Consider the following 24,911-nt stretch of genomic DNA (forward strand, 5'->3'; position numbering starts at 1 on the left):
AGAAACCAGATTAAAAGATAGATTACAAAAAATCCCATCATTCTTTTCTATACTAAAAAATACTAAATCTAGTTGAAAAATTGCTCCATTATTTATTTTCACTTAGCTATTACCGGTATATTGCAACTACAATATATATATATATATTAGAATTTTCAAAATTCATTTTAAAGATGCATACCTAAAAATTTCAAAGAGGTATAGCACATCTTCTGAAAGTGTTAGATGTGTGACCTAGTGGTAAAGCAGAAGTATTTTTGATTTTGTGGTTGCTGGATGGAATCCACCAAGTACCCGTAGTAAATATTCTTTCACTTAATTGTGACATGAAAACAATTGATAGATGAAGTTATATGTATCTAATCGTCTGGGTTTTTATATTTTAAATATCTTGTTTAATTCAGTCCGAGTATGAGCACACCCATTATAAACAGATCTCTTCATTAACACCATACATGTACTCTAGCTATTTAGACTTGGATCCATTGCAATTTGCTTGGACTTATCACAGTTCAGATAATCAACTGACATTTTACACACAGTTTTCGGTATTTATGACAAATCAGCAGTTACAGACACCGGCATGATTATAAAATCAGTATCTATTTTTTGAAAATCATGTTGTGACAGCTAGGTATCTGAAACAATTTTTAGTAACAGATACTTTCCGTCCAAACACAGGTGTAGGCGAAATAATGGGTAATGAGGTATACCTCATTATCAAAGATAAAGTTCATACATTATTCTTGAACATGGGTCATTTCTATGAATTGAGAAATCTCTTATGATAATATGAGATGTTTAATTACCCTTAATTAAAATGATTTTTTTCACATACATGACTATTACTTGTAGAAAGAAAGATATTTCGTCATCATGTATAATAATGAAAAAAAAAAAGACAAAAAACTTTCATGAACAAAAACAGTTTATAAGCATATATATTTCTTTATTATAAATTGTGCATATCTCACTCAGGAGAAGTGAAGGAAAAAAAGTATATTATGATATCTGATAAGACATAAGATACACAGCATTCAAGTAAATTTTTACCCCTTTTGAAAAAACTGAATATTGCAAGTTTGATATACACCGGTACATTTTTCCTTTCAAACTTGCCCATGAATTCTAATAAATTTAAGGATATGTAATATGAGCAAGTACTCAAAAGAATGCCCACTACACAGTACATTTTAACAGCGGTGGTAGCTGTTGCAGATATGTCATATGTGGTGATAAGATCTGCATACAGTTTCATGAAATTCATTGGTGATGAAATAAAAGTTCTCTTCCCATTGTGAAGGCAACAATTACTCACTAAAAATTTGTGCATATTACTTTTACTATAAGAAAGGGATTAATTCTTAGAATTAATTCAGGTGAGAAATATTTTTAATATCAAACAAAGAAAATCTTAAAAACAATTTCTGCATCTATAACTAAAGAAATGGATATAATTATTTGGAAACCAGTCCATTATGGACAATTCATTCAGGTTTTTGAACTTTTGTACAAAGAAAGGTACTCAGAGTTATGTTTTACACTACACCATTTACAGGTACCTAATGTTATATATTTTTCTCATAATAAAAATATGTACCCTCTACCTAATAAGACATATTATTAGGTAGAGGGTATATATTTTCTACAATATAAGAAAAATATAACTTCAGATGCCTGCGACATCATTATCTGAAAGTCAGAATAATGTGAGGTGATATTTCACTTGTTAGGTCTCTAAAACTCAGGACTTCTATAGGACCCCCCCCCCCCCACCTCCCTCTCTGGAACCACCCTAAACATGCTGAAGGTTCCCGAGGGTTCCCAAGTCCAAAATAACCCCCCCCCCCCCCCCACAATTCACTTTGTACTTATGTGAAACAAGAGGCCCACAGGCCTTGATGGTCACCTGAGTACCATAGCCCTTAGACTGACATGTCAGGGAGTCTCATGTTCTCAAATATATTTAGATAGAATGTTCTATCGTTAAAATGACAGATGTCCTACGGACCCGGTTTAACGATAGAATTCGTCCAATATACTCGCTTCATAGCAAATAAAAAAATTATATCACACTGTATCTGGCCTAAATTTTTATATGATTGGTCTCAAATACCTACATTGTTGCTCTTTTATAATCCCATATTACCACATTAACTGTTTTTGCAACGAAATCACTGCCACTTTTAACATCACGTTTGAAAATTCGCTGTTTATGATCGCCATGTTAATGATAAAATCCGAGACATTCCGAGTGCGATTTCCGACAAAATGGCAGGCAAATATTCAAACGTGTATATTAACAAAATGCCTTGGTACAACTCATTAAATGGATATTTTGTGGATTAAACTACATATGCATGTTCATAAAGGTTTGTAATGTATAAAAATGTGTTTTTCCCATGCAGAATATTTTTAACAGACTTAAAATCGACGCGAAGCTGATCCGCTTCACGGCTGCTACATTGCAAGCATATGGGACGAATTCTTACTGTGACCTGAGCGTAGCCTGGTCACGGTAAGATTATTCTTTCTAAAGTATATTATGCACAGGATATTGAATTAGATTTCCTTAAATAGAACACATATTTAAATCAATATTGCCAGTTAATACATTTTCACTATGTGGCCATATTGGCCCCACCCAAGGACCTTAACCCCTTACTCAGAGACCATGAATTTCAAAATTAAGGATCTTATGGATATCACACCAACACATTTAGTTTTCTCAAAGATATATGTGATAGAGAAGATTTCTTATAAATAAAATTTCACATATTTTCACTATTATGACAATACTGGCCATGTCCTTGAGCCTGAACAGGAATTTCACAATTTAGGTAAATGACTCTGTGGACATCATAACCATGTATTTAGTTTTTTTCAAATTTAAAATACAAGTATATATGGGTGTAGAAAAGAAGATTTTCAAAAAACTTTAACATTTTGACATATAGCCATATTGGCTCCATCCTAGGGTCTGAACCCCAGACTGAGAGGCCATAAATTTCACAATTTTGGTAATCAACTTCATAGAAATCATAATTATGCATTTAATTTTTTTCACTTAATGTGTGGGAGATGAAAATATTTTTGAAAATTTCGATTTTTTTTTGGGGGGGGGGGGGGGGGGTCGGGGGGCATATTTTGCCCAGCCTTTGAGGCCCAAGGGGCAATGAAGCCATGAATTTCAAAACTTAGATTTTTCTAATCATAGAGATGCTTCATTCCAAAAATGGTAGCAATTGGCCTAGTTGCTTTCAAGAATTTGAAAATGTAAAATTGTTAACACACAACAGGTAAACACACAACGACGGAGAGAGACCAGTTGCTGAGCGAAAACTTCCCAATATCAGTCATTTTACAATCATTATACTATAACTATTCAATGAAGGGATAAATAAAATCAAACAATTATCCCATTCATGATAAATAAGCTGTAAAACAAGCAATCACTGTGTTGATTACTCTATCTGGAAACATTAAAGTATTAATAATAAATAATATAAAAAAAAATCAGGGTAAAAAAGTCAGCCGTGTTGAATAAGTTAATTAACCCTGACTAATTGCTGGTTGTAAATCTTCCTTCATTGAACTTCTTTCACTGCGCTTTGCTAAAATCAAAAAGAACAGTTTAAAAGTACTTGCACTGATTGTATCAACGAATTATATGGATGTATAATTTATCCAAGTTTTATTAAAATATCTATGCATTGAATAGCCTAGAAGTGTTTGGTAATAAAACTATTCTCTGACAACAGACTAACAGACTAATTACAAATCACAAACAAGATGTGTTTAAAAAATTAATTGATTTATTAGGCTTTTGAAGCGAGCTGGTAGTTTTTTATCTGGGTCGGAGTTCGACCCCTTTCCATTGAAATTAATGTTAAAACGGGCTTGGCCCCTGTGGTATAGATGTCAAAATACATATCATACTGATACTTTTTATCCACAATAGTTAAGTATTTAGTTGTTAGCCATACAAGAGATGTCTAGAGAAACATGCTTCCAAGATACATATCATTTATATCTGAACACATTATATTAAATTAAAAGTATAAATATGATTTACCTGTCTGTTTTTTTGGGTGCTCTGAATAACCTGATCAGTACCAAGTAAACAAGAGGGAATCCTAAATACACCACATGGCCTACATATCCGACAGAGGAATAGATCTGAAAGAAATTAAAGAGAGAGAGAGAAGTGTTAACTACATCTTTTCTTCACAGAACCTTTTATTACCGGGTGTATATGAGCTTGGATGTACATGTAATTCCTGAACAAAGTTTACCGGAAATTTTAAAAAATCCCATACAAGTACATATACTCAAACAGGTCCTCACATATCAATACCTCATCAAAACAATTTCTCTGCCTCTCCCTTACCCCTTTACCCAATAACATTCATTTTGAAAAATTTCTCTTTCTTTTGGTTTATCTAAATAGTATATTAAACTAGAGCAGAGCTCGTGGCAAAGCCACGAGTAGGTCTTCCGTTGTTGCTGCGGGTTGAAAATATATGTGATATGGTGTCAAACGATTATAATGACTAAACTTTCAGTTCTGCTTTTGTTATAAAAACGTGTTATGATTGAAAACCTGTATATAAAACATGTTTTGAAAAAGAAAGGAAGAAGAAGTTTTAGGAAAACTATTTGTCGAACACAGTTTGTGTAATCGTTTCAAAAATTCTTTAAAAAATGAGATGTTAAATGGCGAGTTAAATTTTCAAAGGGTAGCAAGCATTGTTATAAACAGTATGTACTAATGATTCATGTCAGGAATTGTATTTGTTTTAAAAACCGAACACGCCTACAAAACACGTTATCTTTTCTCTAAGATAACTTCTTTTATTTAAATCTTTCTAATTTTTTTAAGACTATGTGCAAGTTTAGAATTGTTACGTGCTGACAAAATTCAGTAAATAGTCAAAATTGATGGCATTTCTGAACTTTTCTATTGGGAAATGTGTGTCGTCTGACATTATTTAATGATACGAGTAGACTTCGACTTCAAAATAAAAAGATCAGCGGGAGAATTTATGCAAAAGCGAGCATCTAAATTTTACACCAGATGGTGCTGTTTCATAGAGACACCGCCATGTAACATGAATTAAATAACCTTATTTACAGAAATGAATATAACCTCTCGCGACGATGTAATAATATGCAAAATCCTTATTTTTATGTCAGTGGGTTGATTTATAAAATTGAAAAAAAACTTCAATTGCGCTTGCGTAAATTGGAATTCTGGGAAGGAATTAGACAGTCCGTGTTAGAGAAATTCGAAGAAGTTATGAAACTGTTTCTAGATCAAACTGCGCATTGATGCATTAAAAGACTATATTGTGTATCGTCTGTAGCCACGGTCCGGAATCCGTATGTGCAGTCAATACATTGTATGTATATCGATACACCTTTACCTCCTCACCTACAGTAGTATCCACAAGTCAAATTTTATATCAGATATTTTCCACAAGTGTGATATATCATTTTAAAGCTTGGAGAAAGTATTAAAAGAAAATGACATTTTGGAATTCTTTGGTCAAATATTGTTACTAAAAATAGACTGCAAAAAGTAGTGCTTATGTTATTCTTTGTGACCATTTCTTGGGAATACTATTTATTTTAATAATCGGCATATATACAAGATAAATTATTATCACAAATCAAAATAAGTTCAATAGGATTGTAATGTAAACTTTCTTTAATCATACTATTTTGATTTTTTTTGGATATCCAAATCCCTTTATTATTCCGCACCTCGGATTTAAACGTATTCCTACGCCAACGTCCCGTTGACAAAAACGACGTCAAAACGTCAACAAATAAACATTTGTAATTCCGATATAAACAGTTCAAACTATTGCAATAACTTTGCTTGTGATTAAATTGGACAAATTAAAATACATTTACATATTTTAATTATTTACTTACTTCATTTAATACATGGTAATACGTCTTGCCACTAATAATACATGTACTACATAATACTAGTTACAAGACACAAAACTGCATTATCTGTAAAACAATAGTAAGCATTTTGCACAAATTAATCTTTATAAATTATTTTACAAATCAAATATGAACAAAAAACGATCAATGTAATTAATATTTTCATATATGATTTGCAGGTGGTCAATTTAAACAGATTTTAGAACTTTCAACAGATTAGACATAAGTTCCATGTGAGTCAGTGGGTGTCGTTTTCCATTGCTGCCTATTTTAGAAAATGAGTAAAGTTTTTTGTCTAGATCAGTCTGCTTTAAAACATTTTTCCTGTAGCGAAGCTGTGCTTTCAAAGCGTTACATTTGTCTGACGTACGATTCAGCTCTTTCAGTTTTAGTTTGCACTCTCGGGGTGATTTCCACAAGCCATAGTTAACAATGTCATCACTTTGTTTTTCCAGCTGCATTCGTTTTTTTCTCCTTTTTTCAGCTCTTTTTTGGAACTCCTCTTCTTGTCTTTCTTCTCTCTGTCGTTGTATTTCTGCTTTTCTTCGGCTGAATAGTTCCCTTTCATCAATAACTGATTTACTTGCTTCTGAAATAAGAACTTCGGTATTTTCACTATTTCTCATTATCCATGTGGAGGTTTTGTTCATTAAGAAGAGAGTGTACGCCTCGATAGCCAGGGTTGATATATTTGGTTTTGATTTCAGGATTTGGTCCATGTAGGCAAAAAGTCGCTCAGAATAAGAGTTGTGTTTGTCCACACTCTTGGTAGCTTGTGAGAGTTCCTCTGTGAATGATTCATATCTACCATTTGGCAAATGGTCTTTGTAGACATGAAGTACTACTTTTCGGATTGATGGTAACAGGACTCTGAGAATGATTTCCACGTCAGTATCATATGTTGACTCTTTAGTTAAGGATTCGAAAATTTTGTCATCATGAAACGCTACTCCTGTTAGAGATGGAAAGGTTCCCGTCATGAAGTCAACGATGTTTTCGCAAGCATCTACCAAATACAAAGACAGATGGAGATAATGCTGTGTCATGTCTTCAATTGATGTGTCGCTGTTCTCAAAAATATTCCACAGGGGCGTTGTAACCATCTTTGATATCAAACCCAACGCTTTCAGTCCAGCAACATAAAAGGAGACATGAAGATCCGATAGAACAGATTTTAAAAGTCTTTTGTTTTCTGTATCTGATTTTTCCAAAAACGCAATCATGTGGGGATGTAAAAAGTATAGACAGGCCGCATTTTGAAACAGAATATTGAATCTATGGCCTTTGAAAGGTTGAAGAGGAAGTGACATCATTCTATTTTCAGTTAGAAAAGGCTGCATGTATGTTCGGAAGGCTCCATAACACCCACATTTTTCATCCCCTCTTCTAGCAAAAGCTTTGCACGCACTTCTGATTAAACGGAAACAACCAGATTCATCACTCTTAGAGAACGTTTTGTCAAATACTGGAGGATTTCCTGCAAAATTCCCTACCTCTGCTTCATATAATCCTTTCTGTGCAGCATTTGCCATATGAACAAGACCATGAAGACCACAGAAGAAATTGTTAAGTCTACTGACTGTTTCTTTCTCTTCATGATCCATGGTGCTGTAATCTGCTCGTACCTGTGGCAACACCTCCTCTCGGTAACTTTCTAAGAGCTCATTGAACTTTAACTCAGTTGCAGCACGATCACTCATAGTATTTTGAATGTTACATAAAATCTCGTTTCCAGCACTCTGAGGATGAGTTTCTTTTCTGGTGTCAGCAATATCCTGCAAAATCTCCTTGAAAGTATCCAGTGTGTTCTGTGCTGATTTTGTAGCCATTTCACGAAGTAATTACCTTCTTCATCACGAACAGAAAATCCCCCGTACTTGATGCCAACTTTGGATGTTTCGTCAGTGTGTAGAGTAGTGTTTATCTTTTCAGGTAGTTCATCTTCTAGTTGCTTTTTAACGAGACAGAGTCTTTGAATGTTCATATTGGCCACAGTTGAAGGAGATGGAAGTCGATCAGGTTCTTTTCCAGCCAGCTTTAAACATGCTTCTATGGTTGGTCCTGAAAAAAATATGAAAGAAATTAAATGTATATCCAGTACATGTGTGTCTTGCTTAATGATGAAAAAAATCAGGATTATGTACCCGTAGTAGTTCAATGTCCTTATCCTTATGAAAATGAGATACTTACCAATTTGCGTTGAAGGAACATTGTGTTCGAGAAGAGAGTACACACATAAATGGAGTTCTGGGGTGAATGCTTTTTCTTTCTTGTCAAATAGATGGATGACTCTCGTTTCACCCCCCTCTTGTAGCTGTTCGATGAGATAAGCGATCTGATCATCCTTTTCCTTTAATGCAGTTTGAAGTTCGGTGATAGTCGTTCTTTGTTGATCATTATCAGCCTGCAGTTCATAAATAAGTTGTTGATAGTCTTCTTTTGTTGTGTCAGTCGTTGTCTCCAGTTTTGTACATTTGGTTTTCCAGTAATCCTCTCTACGTTTAGTGCGTTTGACTGTTTTGTTTGATGATACAAGGTTTTCTTGTAGCACTCGGTTCTTCCTTGATATGTTTTCAGACTTTATGTTCAGCGTTTTCAAGTTAGATATAGTTTCAGATAACTCGGACTTTAATGTAAATTTTTCCTGATTTAGATTCTGGTTTTCCATAAAAAGAGAGTTTGATATGGATATGGCAGTTGACGTGGCATCGCCGCTAGAGTTAATCAGACATGTAACTTCGGGCAATTTGGACTTTACTGTTTTTGATAATGTGGGTGGAGCAAACTCTGTTTCCAAGAATTCCGTAAACTTTCTGCTGCCGTCAGTTTTAGATTTGTTCTTACGAAGCTTTTCATATTCAGACCATAATCGACCAATAGCCACCTTAGTTGATGTCGGATTACAATTTTCTGACTGTGTTACTATCCACTTAGCAGTTTTGGATGTCCCATGTGATATTTTAGAGTTAATAACATCATAATTCCGAATCATTTGGGTAGAGCAAGACATCTGACGAAGAGTTTGTTGAATAAAAAATGCGATAAGCAGTATCCAGCAAGTTCTGAAATAAAAATTAACCAATCGTAAATAAATATATTCTTGGATGTTGGTAACTGTAAAAATGTAATAACGGTATATCATCAGATTTACAAATCATGTTACATGGAACTACGGTATTAAAATATATAACTAATTAGTTTTTGCTGGCTTTGATTTCAGAGTTTAAAAAAATGAGTGAATATTTTCCCATTAAATGGAATATATAAATGTTTTTTAATCAATTACATGTATTAACGTTTACAACAATCGATCAGAAAAAAATCATCATAATTTTTTTTTAAACTTTCATATCGCATAATGTACTATGTTTAATGTATCTATGTATGTGCTTCAGTGTGCATGCATGCATGCGCGCGCGCACGTGTGCATATGTACATGTGTGGTTTAACTTTTGTGTAACTTGATTTAATCAAAGAAATTATACTAGAAAAGTAAATATACAAATGGGTTTTGTGTCATTCACTATTATTTCGCCTATACCCGTGCTTGTACGGAAAGTACCCTCTACAAAAAGCATAAATACAGGTGCCTGTAGTAATATGATTTTCTAAACCTAGGTACATATTTTGTAATGGTGTTTGTATCCATTAGTTTGTCATAAATTATGGAAACGAGCATCGAGAAATGAATATACATAACATTGTATATATTTAAATTCAGTTAATATTCTGAATCATGATTACTTCCAGCATAATGCAATGAATGCTAATTATGCAAGTGTAAACAAAATGTAGTGCTTTAATAAATTGTTTATACTCGATGTGCTCATACTCAGAATTTTGCATAAGAAATTGAAAAAAAATCAAGCAGTTTAGATAAATGTAATTAATATCCTTAATTCTTATACTTAAAGAAAAAAATATGTGTCACTTTATGATTCTTCGGGAAATCAATTAATTGACCGCAAAAAAACTTTGCATCACCACTTGGCTATTCAAAACGCATTTTATTCAACACATTAATTGCATGTTCTTTATATACGTAGCTATGAATAATTTTTTTTTAAGTCAAATGTTTTAAAGATGTAGTGACAGCTAGATTACTGAGACTCTTTTCAATTTTCAGTTGTGTAATTTGCGTTTGTGTAAATATTATAAAATAAATATTCTATAACATTTAAAATGTATATACTATACAGATTAGAAGTATTTGTAAATTAATTATTTACATGGTTTTATATTATAACGGTGTAAGCTGGTGTTTTCATAAATCTTAAAGTAAGTACTAGAGAGAACTTGATCATTATAGATATATATTAATTTAATTTTTCAAAATATATAATTGTATTTGAAAGGATAAAAACTATTTTTCAACTAATATATTTGAATGATGTTCATTCTGCATAAGTGTTAAACCTATTTTTAATTATAATTATATTATCAGTATACAATACAAAGTGCAATTTTGATTTAATTTTTCATTGTTAAACGTTTTATTTTTTTTTCTCTAAAACATTCTAATAATAGCATGGCCTTAAACATATGTTGCAATAAAACTAGTTCCAATAATACAGGTTATAAAATTTATGAATGCATAGCTAATAAGGAGTTGAAAATAACAGTGAAAATGTGGATATTATTCTACATATCCCCGTAGGGTGCCCCATATTTGAACCTGCTAGAGTTGTTCCCCTTAATATATCCGTGGTAACAGTTAACAAACTCCATCCGTGATTTTCTCTGTTCATAGACGACGTCAAATTTCAGTTACAGCCAAAATATGTATCATGTTATTTTCAAAAGCGCTCGTTAGCGCGGATGTTTACTAAAGAAGTATATGTATTAGTTTGAAGAGGAGTTAATATCGATTTTAATAAATGCTGTAACAGATATGCAACCTGTCCGAGAACATGGGGGATTTTTTGATTAAAAATTACTTACTTTCTGTAGTCTTTTATCATGGCAGAATAAACGTTTTTCGTGCGTTGTTTGGTATCATTTTGTTCTGCAAGTTCTCCAGCGTCTGTTTGTAACAAAGAACAGTCTGAACAGTCTCATGCACCGTTATTGTCCTGGTAACGGCCGAATAAAACAACGCGACTTTTACTACCTGTTATATTTCAGGCGAAGCTTTCGCAAACAAGCGCGATATTCTTTTCATTTTAATTTAATTTTAGACGAGGTTTTATGAAATTAAATACATACACTAAGTATTTTATGGTAAATCATTTCACATATATTTTTGTTCTATGATTATTGAGTGAATACAAGCTTATGAATTTGCTGTTTAAAAACACTTAATTTTGTATAGAGTCACATAGCGTTACGTTATGACGTGACTCTGTTTGTGGATGCTACCTACAGCCATACAAATGAGGGTGCTACCTTCATATACACATGCACAGTATTATAGTTCTGGAAACTATTTATCTTGTATTTTAATATATTGGGTATTCATTGATCACCTAAAATTAGTATTCCACTGGCTGTAGCTAACCTTGTAAGTAAATTAAGTTTCATTACAACCTCATAATACACAACTTCAATTAAAAGGTTTTTTTATCAATTTTCAAACAATTAGCAATAAATAAAATCCCCAATAACGCACTTTAAAAGTGTAATTTGAGAGGCGAATATATTTTTTGGAGGCAGATATGTCGCTATATTATAGTCTGCAAGTCAAGTGAACTATTATGGTCTTTCAAAGAAATAAGAAATCTGTCGACACTTGCAGTACTTTGATGATTTCTATGGCGATCGACTGCATTGCATCATGTAGTCGTATTTCCCAAGAACAAAATTTCCTTTGACTTCCAACTTTCAATTATAATATATTATGAATTATTCTGTTCATAACTATGGAAGTTTAGCGTGTTCAACAGGTTAATTTATTAGCCACATTCTCAGGTTACTATTTCACATCTTTAAGGTGAAGATGATTGACTTCGAATAATAGTCTTATTGTTAATAAAAGCACCTTCCAACTTTTACTCAATTACATATGTTCTGAGTTGTGTGCGCTAAAGCGACACAAGATTTTCGGTCGCACATGGCGATTGAATTAACACAGACTGACCGAATAAACAAACGGGTGGGAAAGTGAAACACATTGAGGAGAAAATGTTACACACAGGAAGTCACCAAAAATGATTTTCGACAGATCTAGATATCTTTTCGCCAATTTAAAAAAAATCTAGTGCGAGCACTTGTCAGCGGGGTGGGAGGGGGGGGGGGGGGGGGCGCAGCAATGAGTTCGCTTCCACGCTCAAACGAACAACCATGTATTAGAAAAACTACAGAGTGATTAATATGTGACCGATAGAATCTAATCTTAAGTTGTTTAAAACTCATGTTAATATTCTTTCAAATAATCATCAAATGCCTCAATTCAGGACAATTCAGGACATTCTTTTATCGTGCTAGCACCTACCGCAAACATGTAACATGGAACTTTGATTATAATTTGAGTTGATTTTTAAACTACCTTGTACGCTATCGTATAATTAAATCAATGCTTAATCAGCTGTACAAGTAAAATAAATTTATCTTTTCATCTTAAACCTATATGATAGTTGAAAACATAACAAATATAGTTCTGTCCGTGCAAAATATGAAACATGAACGCGTGATAAGGTACATGTAGAAGAACACGAGCCGACAGCGGATCACTTGTCCACTCGCCCTATATTTCCTCGGCCATGTGCGAGGGATGATCATCATCTAATATTTGTGAGGGGGGGGGGGGGGGGGGGTTAAATTTTTTAGAGATACAAACCAACCATTGATTTATGTTTGACGATGTTTCCGATTTGGAGTTATATCGTTCATTAATATTCATTTTCACTCTAATGTTTAATTGAATAAATACAAGATGGACAAACTTTTATAATCATCTAAGTGTGCGTCGTGCTGTGCGAATCTTGTGTCTTAGATAACCGCTTACCGGTAGGTAGTGCAGCTGTGGCTGATCTCTTCGGCCGTGGACGAAGGATATATTAATGAAAGGTACAACGCACAGACACGCACAGCTCAGAAACCAGGACGATTTGAAAAGTTTACAGTATAATGACCATATTCTATCAAATAAAAGTTCTTTATTTTAAACTTAAAACCCAAAATTGATCTTTGTCTGATATTGCTTTAGATTGAGAATGACATTGCTTTTATTAATTAACTGAACAATTTCTTAATTGACACCGAATCGTTTAGTCGATAAACTTTTATGTGTAATCAAAACTAAAACAATTCTTGAGTTCGCGGCTAATTAAACTCGTATATGAGAGACGCAACTCTCGTGTATTAGATAACAGCTGACCGCTAGGTAACCCAGCCGCGACCATGGTGACCGATTTTCTCGGCCGCGGGCGAGGGAGAGTTTCGTTAACTTGGCCAAATTGCCGCGAGTACTGGTCAACACGTATTACTTTTTCCCTCACATTGTGAAATACCCGAACACAAAAACAGTTTTATGAGATCAATAAAGTCACAAACAACATTTTTTGCAGCGACGCCCATATCGAAAAATTTACCGTTTTAGAGTTATGAAGCAAAGACTTTTAAGGAATCTAGACCCCTCATTTTAGGGGCTAGCCCTTTTTTTATGGTATCAAATGAAAGCTCTTAATATTCTGCACAACTTTTGTTCTATATGTGTGTAGAAAAAAATTACAACTGAAAAGTTATTGAGCAAAGATATAAGCAAAATTTAACATTTTTTGAAACATAAATTTCAATGTAATTTTTTAAGAAGTATACGTGGGTTAATCAAACATGTAAAACTAGGAGGACAACGTTCAAGATGTCTACATTAAAGATTTGAAAATTAAAACTACTTGCTACGGATCAACTCGGAGCCTTTGCAGGTACACGAGACCCACTAAAAAAATATTTAAAGAGGAATAACTCAAAACCGGAAGTAGCGATTTCATAAGTTTTTAGTAAGCTATTGTCATTTCCAATAAACCCTGAAAATTTGAATAAAATCTAATGACAAACAAGCGAGATATTACAGTTTATAGAAACGTCTAGAAGAAAAAGAAGAAGAAAAATAATAATGAAGAATTTCCAACCGAATCAGTACAAGGTCTTCCGTTGGAAACGGAAGACCTTAACTAGTAAGAGGCTGAATTTAAGCTCTTTAAAAAAAACCCCACAATTTAAAAAAAAAAATTGATTATCAACAAAATGCCAATAACAGCTATGGTATATCAGTTTCTTACTAGTGAAATCATACATCCAAAAATATACTTTATAGATCCATCAAATAATGTATTGGTGCATCTAGCCATCATAAAAGTAAACAGCTTACAAGAGGGGTTACAAATGAGACATTCCAGAAAACACGATCCCTTACCTGTAAATACTTGTCATGGGTTAACATACAAAAGCTGACTAATGCATAACTAATGGAGAAGGTTAGCAGAATTCTTCTGACCAGCCAAAGGAATGGTTGCAGAGTTGGAGATCTGTTCACTTCATGTAAAAGAGGTATTCTATATTCCAGCACCATAATCTGAAAAGAAATTTCAGTATGTTTCGAATTGATTTCGCAAACTAAACTTGTAGATCCAGACAAAGCTTAGTAACACAGCTTAACATAGTAATTAATGATCAAAGAGTTCAAATCTCCCATTTAAATTTCTCTATATAATATTCCAAATTCCCTTACTTATCTTGACAGCAAAACAGACAAAATATACTATATACACAGACAGTCTCCAACAGATGTAAAGTAGTAGACTTTTAAAATTGGACCCATTCATTATAATCATACAAGAAAGAGTCAGGATCATATAATTTACATTTTACACTTAACAATGTTGGAAATACCAAGATAATTTTCAATACTTTTCTGAAAATTACAAATATTTCATCATACTTTTTTTTTTTTAATAAATATTACCTGATTTTCTGTGTTGACCATGATGAATTCTAGGAAGAAGTTCATATAATAGCCGGACGCTAGTCCATGCCACATAGCTAGATATGACAGGGTCACTGCCTGGGATAATGACTTGCTACCCAGAAACTGTAGTCTTCTGTAAATGTAACTGTAAATATAAAAAGATCAGTTATAAGCACTCTTTTATTTTATCCAATTTAAACTGGACAAAAAAGGTCGACAGTTTAATAATGCATAAAGCAATTATAGCCAGAGTCCTTTTGTTACATACACGTATTTATGAAGGTTGGGTGATTGTGGTCATTTTTAGACTATATTTATCTCCTTTAAAAAAAGAGCTCTGTATATTAAGATATAGAAAAACATCAAAATTCTAAAGCTAATATATCGGTACTTGGATTTTTTGAAATACACAATGATATTTTTTTTTACTACAGAAATCATCTCCAGCCGACCCCATGGGTAATTTGTAGACCACCCAGCCTCCTTAGGGTTAGGCCAAACAAAAAAATAGGTTTGTTTCCGCTTTCAGGCTGAAAAAAATTAGAGTCGGATGAACTTTTCCCCCGGCTGGTGGGAACATTTCTTGAAATTCAACTGGCACGACATGCCATTTGTAAATAACAAACATCTACACAACACTGATGACATCTAAATAAGTTCTATAAAAGTTTTTACGACTTAAATTTAGAGGACACAATAAATTATTTAACCGAATAAAAAAAATGTTTAAAAAAAAAATTGATAAAAACGGAAATTTACAAAAAAACTCAGAAATTTTTTTTGGGTCGGCGGGCTTAAGTTAATGTCGGTCGGGAAAGCGGAAACAAACCTATTTTTTTGTTTGGCCTTACCAGTGTGCTACTCACTTAACTGTCAATATTTAGACTGTATAAACATGAACATTTCCATGTAACATACATATATGTATATATAACATGCATATGAGCAGAAAATGGGAAAATATCAGAAGCTTGTTGCTGATTTGTCAGGAGAGAGGGTGGAGAGTATGGTGTTTCCCAGTGGAGGTTGGCGCGCGGGGCTTTGTTGGACAATCCTTGTGGCGAGCCCTGAGAGTCATCTTAGTTATTGGGTTGGAAAGAAGACAGCTCATAGGGCGACTAAGCAGCGAGGCAGAAATAGCATCGCTATGGTTGTGGAGAAGCAGAGAGGCAGAAATAGCATCGCTATGGTTGTGGAGAAGAAGAGAGGGACAGTGGGGAAGACAGTGAGAGACAATTGTGAGTGTAAGATCAGTTCACAGGCGGATAGCTGGATGGTCCCGGGCTGGGAGCTGATCACCCCAGTTGGCGCACCTCTAGAGGTTGTAGTGGACAGCGCCAAAACAACCGAGGAAGGAGGATCCACCTGATGACGGGATCATCACGCATCTATACTACCAAGATGTTTACAGGTACTTTCAGACCACATCAATTCAATAGCTTGTTCATTGGAACTCCAAGCTTGCATTAAAACAAAATTCTTAAATATTTTTATTTTCCCCATCCAGAAAATTCAAATCTATAATTATTACCTCGATCTTTTCATTTTTATTTTCAGACTAGGTCATAGCTGGGCTTGCCATTCATCCGAAAATATACTCATTGGCAGAAATAGCATAAGAAAAAGCACAAAAAACAAGAAAACTCAATGGAATTGCCTAAAAATGTGATTTGTTTCAACTGTCCAACTTTAAATCATAAATAACAATTGAGTAAAATGTGCATAGTATCTGGATGATACCTATAGCTTTCCCCTTCAAACCCTGACCATTTTTGTTAAGAGTTTCAGTTAATATATTAATATTAATATATTCAAAGTTAGAATTAAGGCTATTCACCTAAACATCCACTTGTTTGTGTTATAGTTGAAGGCCTCTATGGCTTCACGGAATGTGCTGCAAGTTTCCTGCTGATAGAGTTTTACATTGGACACGCCGTCCCACAAAATGTTGCCATTTTTATCTTTTCCATTGTATGACAGTCCCATTAAAATAGAAATGCCCTCCTGGAAAAAATATGAAACATAACAAATTAAAGTGTAACTAAAAATATGACTCAATAAAACTTTCAAATACCAATATGGAAAATTCCAACCAACCAATGTGTCGCAATACATGTCCTATGCTAGGTATTATTTACATACACAAATGACATAGGAATTTATTCAATTCCAATGATAAAAGAACCAGACATAAGGACTTTACTTGAATATAGGTCATTACTAAAGGACTTTGCTTTGACCTTAACCTCTGACTTGAAAAAATTAAATAGTTCTGAATCATTGCACATCTTTAATCTTCAAAAAATAAAGCCTGAGCAAAATTTGTTCACGCAGTCAAAAGAAAAGGATTTTTACATCGGTTTGCTATGACCATGACCTCTGACCCGAGAACTTGACTTAAGGTCACTGTACATCCTTTATCTGGAGTCACCTTGTGGGTGAAGTGTCAGCTATATTGGGCCAAGAGGAGAGAATACTGTCTAATAAGGACTTTTCACATATATCTCCTGTGATCTTAACCTACAAAACTTACACATATTAACCAGGTTCCAACATATTTTCTAAAATGAAGTTGTCCCCATACCAGTATGTAGAAACATTTGGTGATAAATCCCAATTCCTGAAACATAAAGCAAAGGCAAGTTTCACATATTTTTTAAATCAATTTTAAGCACTCTCTACCATCACAATATTGTAACAATAAAATAATTTGAGTAATCAAAAAGCACTCATATATGTTGCAAGTATTACAGTTTGTTCTCTGAATCACCCCATAACTGAATTTTTCTGTGGGGTGCTATTTTTTGCAAAATTTTGCAGTATATCTCAAACAATCCAAACAACAATAAAACAGTTACAGAAAAATGTGATAAACATTTCCAGTATTCTTATTATCATTATGAAATCACACAATATAAGATCATGAAAATTATCATAAAATGAACTCCGATTTTTTAAATCAAAATTCAAAACTCTGCACCTGCACAAGAAGGATATATTGTGGAATCATTTTTATTCAAGGGGGGAGCAATGTGTTTGAGGGTAGCCAAAACTTTCCTGATTTGTGGGAACGTAATGTCGTTAGTAGTGTAATTAGGATAATTTTAATAAATATTAAACAAATGCTTGTATATACATTCATGGGGATATAAATTCATGCATGGGGAGGCGTTACCCACGACGAAAGCTACAAACATTGGTCCCCCACAAATACATGTAATAATGATTCCACAATATGTTAAATTCTTTGTTCCTTTAGTTGACAGTTAACCTTTCCGTTCAAACCAACCTGATACTGAGCGGTAAAGAAGTACTCGTCAGAGAACAGCATGTTGCCCGTCTGGAACAAGACAATGTATAATATGCCAAGGGCGAATCTGGTCAAAGCAGGGCCAACACTGTCATTGAAAAAACAAAAACATTCTGTACAATCAGCATATAGACACTGCAAAACTTAGACTATGGCAGTTTAAAACTATAAGCATTTGTGATCGAAAATCAAAATTTTGTGATATAAATACATGTATATCTAAACAAGAGATTTTTGTGAAACACTTATGCCCCCCTCCCTTGGAAACATCCACAAAGACAATGAACGTAAACTGCAAATAACTGGAATTTTTCTAAGTCCAATGGTTATAACTCTGTCGAAAATTGCTCTATCATACCCAAAATTGAACTACCTAGATATTATCATGATAAACCTGTATACCAAATTTCATTCCAATATGTTCATCCTCTGTGAAGAAAATGAGCAGAAACTGCAAATAACTGGAATTTTTCTAAGTCCAAGGGCCATAACTCTGTTGAAAATTGCTTGATCGTACCCAATATCTAACTTGACCTAGATATCATCATGATAAACCTGTTTACCAAATTTCATTCCAATATGTTCATCCTCTGCGAAGAAAATGAGCGGAAACTGTAAATAACTGGAATTTTTCTATGTCCAAGGGCTATAACTCTGTCAAAAATTGCTCGATCATACCCAATATCGAACTTGACCTAGATATTATCATGATAAACCTGTATACCAAATTTCATTTCAATATGTTTATCCTCTGCGAAGAAAATGAATGGAAACTATTGGTGGACTGACCGACCGACAGACCAACAGACAGCAGCAAAGCAATATGCCCATATGCCCTCCCTTCTTCGAAGGGGGGCATAAAAATTTAATTTTTGTTATTCATTTCGTACATGTTGAATTATATCTCTAATTGCATAAATAATATTGAACATAATTATTATACATCTAGAAATTGCATGGATAAAGTAATTGCATGTTTATTTAAAAGTGATAACTCATATAATTATGAACATCATGTGTTTGATGTGAATTTACCACCAGAATTGTTATTCTTGGTACAACACCAAATAGAAATCCTACTTCATATACATTAACAAAAGCTGATTATTATAAACAAGAGATGTTTGTGAAACACTTATGCCCCCCTCCCTTGGAAACATCCACAAAGACAATGAACGTAAACTGCAAATAACTGGAATTTTTCTACGTCCAAGGGCCATAACTCTGTCGAAAATTTCTCGATCGTACCCAATATCGAACTTGACCTATATATTATCATGATAAACCTGTATACCAAATTTCATTCCAATATGTTCATCCTCTGCGAAGAAAATGAGCGGAAACTGCAAATAACTGGAATTTTTCTACGTCCAAGGGCCATAACTCTGTCGAAAATTGCTCAATCATACCCAATATCGAACTTGACCTAGATATTATCATGATAAACCTGTATACCAAAATTCATTTTAATATGTTTATCCTCTGCAAAGAAAATGAACGGAAACTGTTCGTGGACCGACCGACAGCAGCAAAGCAATATGCCCTCCCTTCTTCGAAGGGGGGCATAATAATATTGATTTTTATAAGAAATCAAAAGTTGTATATATGCATTGTACCAACTTGCTGTGTGTGAGAGTCTGTGAGAAAGTGGTGTTCTGTCTATCTGTCTGTCTACATACTATAAAAATATGAAAAAAATCCAAACAGCACGAGATCATCTGGAGCTTATCTCTTATCCATGTTCCTGCTGATCATACATGTAACGGACCTGAGCGCTGGATATTGCACAAATTTATATACGCAATCCTGCACGAGAATTACCTGTGGGTTTAAATCTACCAAATTACGAATTTCTCGTAAATATTGCTTCTTTTAAATTAACACAAGAATTACTTGTGTTTGGACCCGTATTTAAGTTATTATCGAGGGTAATTAAATATAAGACTATTTAAAGTTTACGTAAATTTATTAAACGATGAAAAACCAAGACGTATAATTATATAACTAATCAACAATAACAAGTACACCTACAATTATATCACTGACAATCGGGAATCACCCAAATTGAACAGTGATACTATAGCACAACCTTCGTGTGTACGTTAACTCAATAAAAGGGGGGGGGGCGCACTAAACGAGAATGACCCGATTAGTGTACGAATAAATATTATAGAAGTCGAGAAATAATCTAGAATTACCAGACTATATCTCACTTAACTTTTAACGCAAAACTTTGCCAATTATATACCACAATAAATCTAAATTTACGTAAAAACTATTTCTACTGTGACAATATTATAAAATATCGATAATTCACTTATTTAGAATAATAAAATTCCAAAGAACTATTAACGTTTACTTAATTATTTAATCGGTAAGACTTCAGAGATTAACCCTCTGTCTAATCGTAAATAAAATGAACTATGTCGTCTGTATCGAAATTAATCCAATAAAAACTCCCTAAATATTAATAAATATCGTGAAAACGAGATTAACCCGTAATACAACGATGAAATAATAAATAAATTACTCAAAATCCCCTAATTCTACCTAAAATAATCGAAGTAGTAAAAAAACACCCTCTAACCTCAATTGCTTCACCCCGAGTCCACCGGATAGAGTGATCTCCCCTATTTATAAACATACAGAGTCCCCCCAGTGACCCACGCGCTTCCCTAGGGATCACCGGCAGCCACCGGCAGTCACCGGCAATAACAAAGACTAATATATGAAATATAATTCAACAATTAAATTAGGTGATTTACACAATATATGACAAATACAATTATAGCAATTCATACAACAACAATTTAATACAGAAATCGCAATAAAACCTAGTGCACAAAAGTTATGATTTGCATCGGGCGTGATATACTGAAATTCAATAACACTAATGGCGGTATGTAAAAACAAAAAGATACAGGCTTGGAAAAATCATGAAAACGTTTAAAGTAGAGCTTGCCAATGAAAATAAAAGACCTGGCAGATTGAAATACAATCAAATAATCACGTCCATCTGAAGCAGTAAGTAATAATAGTACAAATTAAGATATCTTGTTGTAAAATACAATCGGTACAATCGGTAAATAAGGGGGTACAATCGGTAGATAAGGGGGTAAATAAGGGGGGACATGTCAAAAGTAGTACATTATAAAAATACAACTCTACAATATCACAATCGTCACATTACACAAGGATAAAAGACATTACCTGGCAGGTGGATGATCCTTCATTCCTGGTGAGGCATCTTTAGCCATTATTGCACTGAACTCTCCTCTGGTGAAAGCCAAATACTTCCTTATACCAAACTGAAATAAACGTTGTAACAGTTGAAAAGTACTGAAATATCTAAATAACCATGAGTAAGTTGAAGTGATTTTGGAACTGCAAACAGCTAATTCTTTTAGTATTTTTACACCTGATATCTCTAATAAAGTTTTTTTCTTGGTCCCACTTAAAATATAATAAATGAGTTTACCATTGTAAAAAGTTTCAAAATAGGTTGTTTGGATTTTTTTGTGTGTTAAATTTGAAATTTGGATGAATACATATTTTGTGGACCAAGTTTTACCAACAAATTAAAGGTTTGGTTTTCGATGAACTTAAAATTTAATGTTATGAATGCTAGCATCAATCTATATTTAGCTTTCCATATATCAATTACCTGTGGTCCAGCTAGCATTCCTCCCACATAGAAACATTGGCCAAAGATAGCAAGCAGCGACGGAATGTCTGTGATGAAATTTTCCTTCTGATCTTTTGATAGCTTGTCCTAAAATTCAAATCAACAAATACTAACGGTAATGGTTATCATATTTGCTTTGGTAAAGACCAATGTAACTAATTTAAAGTTCCCAGTTCTTAACAGTGTTGATTTCTTTGGTCCAAAGCTTAGTCAACCCATGGAATGAATGCCTATATTTTTTCAGTGACCAAAATCCATTGGCAGGCCTTCAAAACCAAATTCAGCATCCTTAATTAAGCATAGAATAAAATGAATTGAGTATCCCATATTAATCATTAGAAAACTGTGTCCCAAATTAATCATAGGAAAACTTAAATGAGTGCTCTATATGAAACAAAAAAAAATTAACAGCCTACTTGTCAGAGCTGGTATAGGTTTGCCTGTTCAATGGTATTTTAGAGATTTTTCATATGTTTTCTTTTGAGACCTACACCTGTTTTACCTGACTTTTCTTCCCATCATAGTAGTCTAGGACAAGGGCTGTGAGTCTGAGCGTGAGCACACACTGAGGGGTGCTCCATGTTATAGAGTAGCCCTCCAATTTCACACTCTCCACGTAACTATATAGAAGGTATAACTACAATATAAAAAAATGTTCAATCAAACACAGCTTATTTTTTTTTTATTATACAAAAGATTAACACTTCACTTAAGGATCCTAGACACCCCGTGACTTCTACTTTTTATGACAGTAAGTCACAACATGGCAATTTTAGCGCATTGTGAAACAGTTTATACCACCATTCTTTGTTTTCTATCTCTGTGGCGCAGTGGGTGTTCCTTCAGTCTACCAACTCACAGGTCCCGAGTACGAATACTGCAGGGGTTTTTATTTTCATTAACAGCAGTAAAATTTGAAAAGTTGATTTTTCACCCCCCAAAAAAAGAATTTCTGGGGTCATTTTTAAGTCGAACACATGCTAAAAATCCATATCTTCAAGTAATTTAAAAGAATGGGCTTGTAGGCGGAACTTTTCCCAGGTGTGTGGAGGACTCTTAAAGCACTGATAAGATAACATGTGAGATCTGCTTCAACAAACAGCAGAATAAAGGACAGCTTGACCTAAGCTATATCTTAAATTATTAATAAAGTGAAGTTTATTAAAGAATATCATATACACTAAAGAGTAAAAATAAAAGTGATGTATATTGTGTGTATTTGTGACAGTGTATTTGATATACAGCTGAGTTGTATCACTTTCATGTTATTCAAACCAATCATAAAGAAAAATAAATTGTCATACTCACAGAGTTAAAAATAAAACTGAAGACCACTGAAAATTTGGATCCACCTGCCACCCTGAGTAATACATATATCACAAGGATATTGGCAATAGGATGAATAAAATTTAAACCTGGAAAAAAAAAGGGAAATAACAAACAAAACATGAAATTGTGCTGTCACTGACAGAAGACACTTTTTTCTACTTTTTTAATTGAAAACCAAGCAAAATTTTTTTCTTAAACATACTGATAAATAAAAGTTTGTTTTAGTATCCAGTAGTCTACATAATTCTGGTATCAAACAATTTCAAAAATAACTGGAAGGGTTTTTTTAATCGTAAAACTTACAGATTTCTTCTCAGTTTTAATTGTACATAACTATTCTATGATAAAAGAAAAAATAATACAAACATGGTACCACGCCGACGGATACCCAGTATCTTAGTTATGTTTTAATACACTGAAAGTTTACCAATGTTAAAATGCATCATGCAGGAATAACTTACCAAAGTTAAAATAATAAACAGCAAGACCTGTTGCTGTGAAGAACACATGGTGAATGTTTTCATCTTTTCCATGTATAAAGGCACGATGGAAAAATCCTAAAGGATATCCTATAAAAAAAATCTCATTTCAATAATTTATAAGGTAAAAACAAAATATATTTGATTTATGTAAATTCATGAGGGTTCGAACAATGTTCATACAATAATATAAAAATTTGAAATTTTGTCGATTGCACACTGGACCTAATTTCAACTTCAAGAAAACGCATGAACATTGTAACACTGCATAATGTATAATAACGTAGGAAATGCGATTGGTCTCATGACACCGATTTTGACATAAACACAAATTCGCTTTACCTATAAATAACGATAACAAAAAGATTGTTGCTTCAACGCTGGCACCGATCTGCGATGCAAGTGCGTCCAAGACACCAGACATCTCGGAACCCTGTTTACCAGTTCGGAAACCACACTGTTGTAAAACTGGTCCGCTGTCACTGAGAACCAGCTTTGCCCTTTGTGATGAGTATAATGTCCGAATGACAAATGATGACCTGAATTATTCGGGGTGTGTGTGTGTGTGGGGGGGGGGGGGGGTAATGTTTATTTAGAGCGAGATTCGGTTTGAGTGACTTGTTGCCAAGAATACCTATAAAGATAAAATCTAATCAAACCAAGCCTCATCTCTGTTGTTGTTGTGTTTTTTTTGGGGGGGGGGGGGGGTTCGGGGGGGGGGGGGGTCGGTACTGCTAGGGGAGGGCTGCTGCTGCATTGAGTGCAAACCTTTCCTGTTTGTTTGGACTTAAAAAAAAGTGTCGATACTTCTTAAATGTTTCAGAATTTTGATATTTAACATGATTTGTAAAAATATACATTAATGTACAACAAATTCAGTTTGATGAAATCCATCCCCTTTAAGCGTTATTTTTTTTTAAATATTTTTTTTGGTAGTCAAACATCAGTATATACACAGCACTAAGTATAATGGATACTGCTACCCACCCAACCACCCACTTCCTTTTTTTAGGGGGCGGAATAATTCCTTCGCCGATTTATATTTAGTGATTCATCATCGATAATCTACCGATATGAAAATTCTATTGTTTGCAACTTTACATGTAAGGTTCCACGTTTTCAAAAGAAATTATTCATGCACAGTGATACACTTTGACGTTGGTGCAAAACTCAAACCCGTTACTAGTCCAATTACATGAAAAATAAACCAAACAAACGAAACAAATAAACAGCAAGTCCAATGAA

At 33.8% G+C, this 24,911-nt stretch overlaps 2 protein-coding genes across 2 annotated transcripts; both read right to left on the reverse strand.

Annotated features, from left to right (window-relative positions):
* Positions 1–1,066: 1,066 nt before the first annotated feature.
* On the reverse strand, positions 1,067–24,168 carry LOC105328673 (lysophospholipid acyltransferase 5). Its single transcript, XM_066078988.1, has 13 exons — positions 24,009–24,168; positions 23,649–23,756; positions 23,167–23,273; positions 22,361–22,495; positions 21,838–21,945; positions 21,384–21,481; positions 18,153–18,261; positions 17,397–17,483; positions 16,701–16,867; positions 14,861–15,008; positions 14,312–14,470; positions 4,076–4,179; positions 1,067–3,614 (listed from the first exon to the last, which is right to left on the reverse strand). Exons 1-13 carry the CDS (start codon positions 24,088–24,090, stop codon positions 3,602–3,604), a joined length of 1,425 nt encoding a protein of 474 aa, XP_065935060.1. The 5' UTR covers positions 24,091–24,168; the 3' UTR covers positions 1,067–3,601.
* On the reverse strand, positions 6,147–10,998 carry LOC117692020 (girdin-like). Its single transcript, XM_066077659.1, has 4 exons — positions 10,900–10,998; positions 8,149–9,020; positions 7,804–8,019; positions 6,147–6,964 (listed from the first exon to the last, which is right to left on the reverse strand). The coding sequence occupies exons 1-4, from the start codon at positions 10,917–10,919 to the stop codon at positions 6,147–6,149; spliced, it is 1,926 nt and encodes a 641-aa protein (XP_065933731.1). The 5' UTR covers positions 10,920–10,998.
* Positions 24,169–24,911: the final 743 nt, after the last annotated feature.

Source organism: Magallana gigas, chromosome 3 (genome assembly GCF_963853765.1).
Source record: "Magallana gigas chromosome 3, xbMagGiga1.1, whole genome shotgun sequence".
NCBI classification, from domain to species: domain Eukaryota; kingdom Metazoa; phylum Mollusca; class Bivalvia; order Ostreida; family Ostreidae; genus Magallana; species Magallana gigas.

Excerpts from the sequence above, each read along its gene's own strand:
- LOC117692020 (XM_066077659.1), bottom strand. The coding sequence starts at position 10,919 with ATGATAAAAGACTACAGAAA. Across the intron at positions 9,021-10,899 it reads ATGATAAAAGACTACAGAAA|AACTTGCTGGATACTGCTTA; the intron begins GTAAGTAATTTT and ends TTTTTATTTCAG. Across the intron at positions 8,020-8,148 it reads TGTTCCTTCAACGCAAATTG|GACCAACCATAGAAGCATGT; the intron begins GTAAGTATCTCA and ends TATTTTTTTCAG.
- LOC105328673 (XM_066078988.1), bottom strand. The coding sequence starts at position 24,090 with ATGTCTGGTGTCTTGGACGCACTTGCATCGCAGATCGGTGCCAGCGTT. Across the intron at positions 22,496-23,166 it reads TCAGTTTTATTTTTAACTCT|TTATACCTTCTATATAGTTA; the intron begins GTGAGTATGACA and ends TTTATATTGTAG. Across the intron at positions 14,471-14,860 it reads TGGTCAACACAGAAAATCAG|ATTATGGTGCTGGAATATAG; the intron begins GTAATATTTATT and ends ATTTCTTTTCAG.